Here is a 6,845-nt window from a genome sequence, read left to right on the forward strand (position 1 = left end):
CAAATCAAATCCTTCCCGGTCATCAAAACTAAACCCTAACCCCCCCTATGGATTAGTGAACCCATGGGCAAATATCTAAATTATATACCTTTCAAATTCAGAAAAAAAATATTTTAAAATCGTTTTTAATCATATTTTAATGATTTTTTCGAAAATATGGAAAACAACGTTTTTGGATTTTTGAAATATTTTTATCAAATTGTATAAATCAAATAAAAAAATATTAACGTTTCCATTTTAATTTTATGATTTTTTCGTTTGACATATAAAATTAAAAGAACAAAAGGGTCCTTTTGAAATTGTGTTATAAGATATAGGGGTATGAGAGGATTGGATTTGTCTCGGATGAAATTGAACTTTTCTCTCTTTTTTCGGGGGGCCCTTTTGGAAAATTAACAAGAGAAATTGAATCTTTCTTTCTTCTGCCCACCAAGAACCAAAAAGTTACCACAGAAACAAAAGAGCAGGGCTTTCGAACTCAAGCCCAATAGATCATAAAGCCCATATAATGATAATCTGGGCTATGTATAGATTCCATTTCATTTTTGCGGGATCTGATTCTCGTCGTCGGCTAACTTTGGAGGTTTTTGCTCAGACGGAGGAGAAAGGGAGAGATGGGTCAAGCTCAGAGTAACGACAACTCTGCCTCATCCACAACGCCGACGATTAATACCCCTCCTCCTTCCACGAATTCGCCGCGGGATTCTGATGGCGATGATACTTCGATGGGGTCTCTCCTTGCAGGTTCGGCTTTCTATATCTCCATCGAAATGAATGGCTATATATTAGCTGAAAAGTCAATTCTTTTTGTGAATTCTTTTTTTTTTTCCGTTTTAGTCTATGCTTTTGATTACCATTGAAATTGCCTTATTCTCAAGTCTTTGTCTTTGTAGTTTATGTTCTTGTTTTAGCTCTCTGAGTACCATTTATAAGCTCTTTGTAGTTTTTGTGTTCTTCTCTGAGTGATATTTGACATCCTTGCCCTCTCCATTAATGTTACAGAAGCTGCAGCATTTGGTGAAGGTGACAATGAGAACGAGGTTATTCCTCCCACTCTCTCTTACTCTGTTTATTCGCAAGCTCTTTTCTGAGTTTTTTTTCTGACAAAGCACCAATTCCCATCAGTCGCTTGAAGCCAAGGCACAGAAAGCTCTCGATTGTCCTTGCATAGCTGATCTCCGCAATGGATCTTGCGGGTCTCAGTTCACTGAAGCGTTCCGTTGCTTTCTCATCAGCACTGCTGAAGAAAAGGTAAACCTTGCTACTAGATTGTTTAGGCTGATGGAACCAAGTGCTGACAAAACATTTGTTTGTTGCAGGGATCAGACTGTGTGCATCCATTCGTGGCATTGCAAAAATGTGTCAAAGCCAACCCAAACGCATTCTCTAAAGAGGTTCTAGAGGACGAGAAAGAGACCGAGAGAAAGGAAGAGCAGCAGCAGCCTGTGCAGCAAGACCATAGAATCATCCCTCCTCTCTGGGCAAAGGACCCTCCTCGCAGTGGCAAATCCAAGCTTTAGAACCTCAACAACACAACGGAGTCAACACTAAAAGCTTATTCTTTTCTCTCCTATTCTTCTCTTACGAACAACAAACTGAAGAAAGTATAAGAATACATTGTGTGGCCGTTTGCTTCTTAGTTTACATTCTCATGTATCGCTTATTCAGTAGCTTAACCGTTTGGTTTAATTCACAGAGCAAGTTCCGTATCATAATAATATAACCGACCGGCTTAATTCGGTTTGGTTTGAGATTCTAATTAGAAGTTAATAAATGCTTTCGTTAAAACTGCAAAGCGTGGATAAGGATCTCTCACAGTACTCAATAGAGATAGATAGTTGCGTGACTAACGAATCTGCGAAGCTTGCACTCGAAGGAAGAAAGGAGTAGAATCTGAGAGGCGTTCTAGGGTTACGATTCTGATCCGATTGATTGCGCGATGGAAGAAGACGGCGTCGATGCGAAAGTGGGAATGCTGGAGAGCTTCATGAGAAACCAGCAGAACTCTTTGAAATCCCTATTCCACCGCAAGAAATCCTCCGCCGGCCGTGACGGAGATGGTTCTCCGTCGCCTATCGCTTCCCCGAAACCTATCCCTCAGCTCTCGCTTCTCGCCAATTCCGTCGTCTCCCGCTGTTCAATGTACTTTCTCGAACACATTCCATATGATCTCCTAATTAGGTTTATACTGGCGATTGCATCTTCTAATTGATTGATTTAGGATTTGTTTTCGTGTTGCCGATTGTTCAGTATCCTCAAGATTCCAACGCAAGATTTGCAACACCGATTTGATGTAGAGTTGCCTGAGAGTGTTAAGCAGCTCTTGACGTACGCGAGGAACTTTCTCGAGTTCTGCTCGTTTCAGGCTCTCCATCAAGTAATGAAGCAGCCTAATTATCTTAGCGATCAAGAGTTTCGTCAGCTCATGTTTGATATGATGCTTGCTTGGGAGACTCCCAGTGTTACTAGTGAGAATGAGAGCAAAGTTAGAACTCTTATCTTGTTCAATTTTTTTCTTCTTTAAATAGAGATATTTGGAACGATGATGCGTTATATCTTATTTTCCAATTTTAGGATGCAGTGTCTCCCTCCACGCAGGACTCTGAGGATGACGACGGGTGGTCTCTGTTCTATTCAAGTCCCACATCTATGGCAATGCAGGTTATTTCCATTTTAAGACTTCTTTTGTTTATGCGTTAGTTCAATTTGGAAGGAACTAACAGGCTTTTTTTTTTTCTTCCTGAAAATATGCTTAACAGGTTGATGAGAAAAAGTCTGTTGGACAGGAGGCCTTTGCAAGAATCGCTCCGGTTTGTCCTGCCATTGCAGATGCAATCACCGTACATAATCTTTTTGATGCACTGACTAGCTCTTCAGGCCACAGGCTTCATTTTCTCGTATATGACAAATACATCCGCACACTTGACAAGTATGAACTAACTACTGTTCTTAAAGTCCCTCATTTTGTTTTTCTGCATTTGTTGACTTGTTGCACCATCTGATAGTGTTATCAACCGTATTTTTCATGTCATTTTTTGTACTTAATTTCGCTTTACTTCTCTAGCATCGCTTTTACTTTATTCTTACATCAAGCTCACTCATGATTCCTTAGCTGGCAACATATAATGTCAATACTGTATTGTTGCTTGTTAACTAATATTGAGTTGAAGATGAATTATACCGGTGGTTCAATCAGTGATATCAGAATAAGTATGAATCTTTTTGGATATCACGGGTCTGATTTAGAATGAGATCGATCCACAGAGAAACCATGTTTTCTTACATTTGATTGCGGATGTTTATTTCCTCCAAATATCTAGTTTCTCTTTTATTTTTCCTCACCCGTTTTCTATTTTGCAGAATTTTCAAGGCTGCTAAAAGCTCTCTTGGACCTTCAGCTGCCAGTCTTCAGCTTGCCAAGGGGGAAATAGTTCTTGATATAGATGGTGGCAATCCTGTTTTACCAGTTTTCAAACACGTGGGCATCTCAGCATGGCCTGGTAAACTTCTGGAGATATCTTTGCATATATCACATTTTATTTATGCTGACCTTCTGAATTGGCAATAAAATCTACCTTAAGAAAACGGAGAAACCCGAAAATCGTGGTTTAAGTTGGTTGATTTTGTTTCCATTTTAACAAGTATCAAGCATTTCCTTTTGTAGGAAAACTGACACTTACCAACTGTGCCCTGTATTTTGATTCAATGGGTGGTGGTGATAAGCCCATGCGATATGATCTCACTGAAGACACAAAACAGGTCATCAAACCTGAGTTGACAGGGCCGTTGGGTGCTCGTATCTTTGATAAAGCCATCATGTACAAATCGATTATAGTGTACGTGTGCTGGTGAAATACAATGTTATTGCTCTCTTGTTTAATGACCATTCACAATATCTCGTACTCATGGATATATTATTCCTTTTGCGTTATCTTCTTTTGTATGTACAGGCCAGAGCCGGTATATTTTGAATTTACGGAGTTCAAAGGAAATGCTCGTCGAGACTACTGGTTGGGTATATGTCTGGAGATCCTTCGTGTGCAATGGTTCATTCGAAAATACAACTTTAAAGGGATTCAAAGATCAGAAATACTTGCAAGGGCAATCCTTGGCATATTCCGCTACCGTGCAATAAAGGAAGCTTTCCAAGTCTTCTCTTCTCAATACAAAACATTGCTTATATTCAACCTAGCAGAAAGCCTTCCTGGTGGAGATATGGTCTTAGAAGCTCTATACAGACGAGTTTCTCGCATAACCACCGATGTTCAGTCTGATGTCAGTTCTGTTCAGTATATGAAATGGCCCTCAAACTTATCTCCAGTCTCACTCATATTGCTTGAGCATTTTGGATTGAATCTAGAAACTAGTACGAATATGGGTGAAGAAATGACAATCGTAGGGGATTTTTGTGTTGGGGAGACGAGTCCATTGGAGATAGCTCTGAAACAGTCCATCCTAGACACAGACAGAGCTGAAGCTGCTCAGGCGACTGTGGAACAAGTGAAAGTAGAAGGAATTGACACTAATGTTGCAGTAATGAAGGTATCACGAGATACTTTCTATTCATCTTTAACTTTTGTTTTTGGCTCCGTTGTTACTATATTAACCAATAATCTCATTGTAGGAACTATTACTCCCTTTCATCAAACTAGCCTTGCGTATAAAACTCTTAGCATCTTGGCAAGAGCCTTATAAATCGACAGTGTTCGTGATCTTAGTGAGCTATTTGATAATCAGGTAAGATTTCATCTTTATAAGACATGATGACAAAGGATGATAGAGTTCCGTCACATGATAACTCGTGAAAGTGATGATGCTATGTTTTGATCTGCTGTGTAAGTGTAATGACATCAACGATCTTCTTATGTTGTGAAGTGGGTGGATCGGTTTCATACTACCATTGGTATTAGTCCTGGCGGCTATGGTAATGCTATGGCGTAAGCAATTCAACAAAGGGAAAGAGCCAAAAGCCGTTCGAGTCAAAGCTCCACCGAGTAAAAACGCAGTGGAGCAGCTACTCCTACTACAAGACGCAGTCAGCCAATTTGAGTCGCTAATTCAAACCGTTAACGTTGGTCTCCTCAAAATAAGAGCCATTACTCTCGCAATTCTTCCTCAGGTATGATACTGTCATCAAAACATGATGACGATTAAGGTAAAATGGTGTCTGCGGCTAATATAACACACTCTGTTTTGTATGTTTTACAGGCGACGGATACATCGGCTCTATCGCTTGTGATTGTGGCAGTGATCTTGGCGGTTGTTCCGGTGAAGTACTTGATAACGATGGCGTTTGTAGAGTGGTTCACGAGGGAAGTTGGGTGGAGGAAAGCGAGTAGTGACCGGTTAGAGAGGCGGGTCAGAGAATGGTGGTTTAGGGTACCAGCAGCTCCGGTTCAGCTCATGAGAGCCGATGAAAGCAAGAAGAAGAAATGATACTTGTCTCTCTCACGCACATTGTCTCTGTTTCGTCATGCAGATGTTTTCTCTCGTTTTTTTCCAGTAATTGTTCAGGTTTATTCGGAAATATGAAACACTTAAACTCGTTTCTTCAATGGAACCATTTGAGTTACTGCATTATGAGTATATATAATATGGTATAACAGTAACTATTAGATGAAATGATGTAATATATATATATATTGAATTTGAACAATTTATTGATGATCAGATATTCATTTTATATTTGTTTCTCATGCTAAGAATTGCACTACCAAGACTACAGAATCATCTCTGATAAGTGTAGTTACGAACTTATGATACGACAAAGAGAATACAGTATATAGTTATAGAATTTTTTTGACAACGTATATAGTATAGTCTATACTGTATAGACTTGTGAATATATAATTTTGGATTTTGTCATGTAATTAAGAAAAACTACGTGGAATGACAATGCACGAGCGAGAGTGCATGGCAAGGCCAACCCATTTACATGCCGGAAAAGCGTGGAATCGTCCTCCAGTGACCAGATATTTCTTTCAGGCTAAGGCAAATTGGCTCTCACGTCACATTTCTTACTTTTGATTTTCTAATTTATAAACTTTTGTTAATAATGTCAAACTAGATTTCAAAGCGCGGGTTCATTTTTTTTTTTTTTTCAATTGACAAATATTTAGTAAATGCCATATTTCATATATTTGTATTTTAATTTATAAAAGACTTAAACTTTTTATCTTTATTTATCGTGTTTCATTTTAAATGACTATTTATGTTAAAAAAATTAAACTTTATTTTTTTAATGAATTAAGTTGGTATAACTCTGATAAATTAATTTTATTATGTGGTTAATATTTTTAATAGAAATAATTATATACTTTTAATAAAGATTTATACTTTTCAATGAAAAAACAATTTTTTTTTATGAATGCTTAAATTATATTAAGAAAAGAAAAAATAATAATTACGAATGGTTGAAAAAAAATTATTCGAACTTGGACTCAATGGCCCAAAGGAAAAAAAAATGTGAGAATTAGATCTGATTTCTTAATCGGTCCAAATGGCCCAAGAGAGATCTGACGTGGACAGTGGGCTGGATCCGAAAAAAACGGCCCAATATAGATGTATTATTAATATTATTTGATTGCCTTTAATGAAACAATGTTAGTAAAGAAATGACAGATTAAGGTAAAAAAAATAATAGGATCCTGCTTTAATAGTATAGATAAATCACACGCACTTGGGAAAATATTAACAATTACATATTTGAATGTGACCGGTCATATTCTGTTATGGTTCTTCTTTTTCTTCACTTTTATTTATTTGCATCTTTTCTTTGACCAATCACTTTTATCTACCTGTCTACGTACATATTCGATTGCTCGTATATTATACAGTCAAAATAT

At 37.8% G+C, this 6,845-nt stretch overlaps 2 protein-coding genes across 2 annotated transcripts; both read left to right on the forward strand.

Annotated features, from left to right (window-relative positions):
- The first annotated feature begins 521 nt into the window (after nucleotides 1-521).
- Nucleotides 522-1,633, forward strand: LOC106304352 (mitochondrial intermembrane space import and assembly protein 40). Its single transcript, XM_013740760.1, has 4 exons — nucleotides 522-744; nucleotides 1,003-1,040; nucleotides 1,126-1,251; nucleotides 1,320-1,633. The coding sequence occupies exons 1-4, from the start codon at nucleotides 615-617 to the stop codon at nucleotides 1,518-1,520; spliced, it is 495 nt and encodes a 164-aa protein (XP_013596214.1). The 5' UTR covers nucleotides 522-614; the 3' UTR covers nucleotides 1,521-1,633.
- Nucleotides 1,634-1,807: 174 nt separating this feature from the next.
- LOC106306897 lies at nucleotides 1,808-5,580 on the forward strand. Its single transcript, XM_013743680.1, has 10 exons — nucleotides 1,808-2,142; nucleotides 2,251-2,485; nucleotides 2,575-2,661; nucleotides 2,760-2,929; nucleotides 3,361-3,500; nucleotides 3,665-3,836; nucleotides 3,951-4,542; nucleotides 4,625-4,737; nucleotides 4,876-5,119; nucleotides 5,209-5,580. The coding sequence occupies exons 1-10, from the start codon at nucleotides 1,940-1,942 to the stop codon at nucleotides 5,434-5,436; spliced, it is 2,184 nt and encodes a 727-aa protein (XP_013599134.1). The 5' UTR covers nucleotides 1,808-1,939; the 3' UTR covers nucleotides 5,437-5,580.
- Nucleotides 5,581-6,845: the final 1,265 nt, after the last annotated feature.

The sequence above is a fragment of the Brassica oleracea genome, chromosome C7 (genome assembly GCF_000695525.1).
Source record: "Brassica oleracea var. oleracea cultivar TO1000 chromosome C7, BOL, whole genome shotgun sequence".
Taxonomy (NCBI): Eukaryota; Viridiplantae; Streptophyta; class Magnoliopsida; order Brassicales; family Brassicaceae; genus Brassica; species Brassica oleracea.

Bases quoted from the DNA above. Each gene is read 5' to 3' on its own strand.
- LOC106306897 (XM_013743680.1), top strand. From the start codon at position 1,940: ATGGAAGAAGACGGCGTCGATGCGAAAGTGGGAATGCTGGAGAGCTTC. The intron at 2,662-2,759 runs GTTATTTCCATT...TATGCTTAACAG, and splicing joins CCACATCTATGGCAATGCAG to GTTGATGAGAAAAAGTCTGT. The intron at 2,930-3,360 runs GTATGAACTAAC...TCTATTTTGCAG, and splicing joins TACATCCGCACACTTGACAA to AATTTTCAAGGCTGCTAAAA.
- LOC106304352 (XM_013740760.1), top strand. From the start codon at position 615: ATGGGTCAAGCTCAGAGTAACGACAACTCTGCCTCATCCACAACGCCG. The intron at 745-1,002 runs GTTCGGCTTTCT...TTAATGTTACAG, and splicing joins GATGGGGTCTCTCCTTGCAG to AAGCTGCAGCATTTGGTGAA. The intron at 1,252-1,319 runs GTAAACCTTGCT...TGTTTGTTGCAG, and splicing joins TCAGCACTGCTGAAGAAAAG to GGATCAGACTGTGTGCATCC.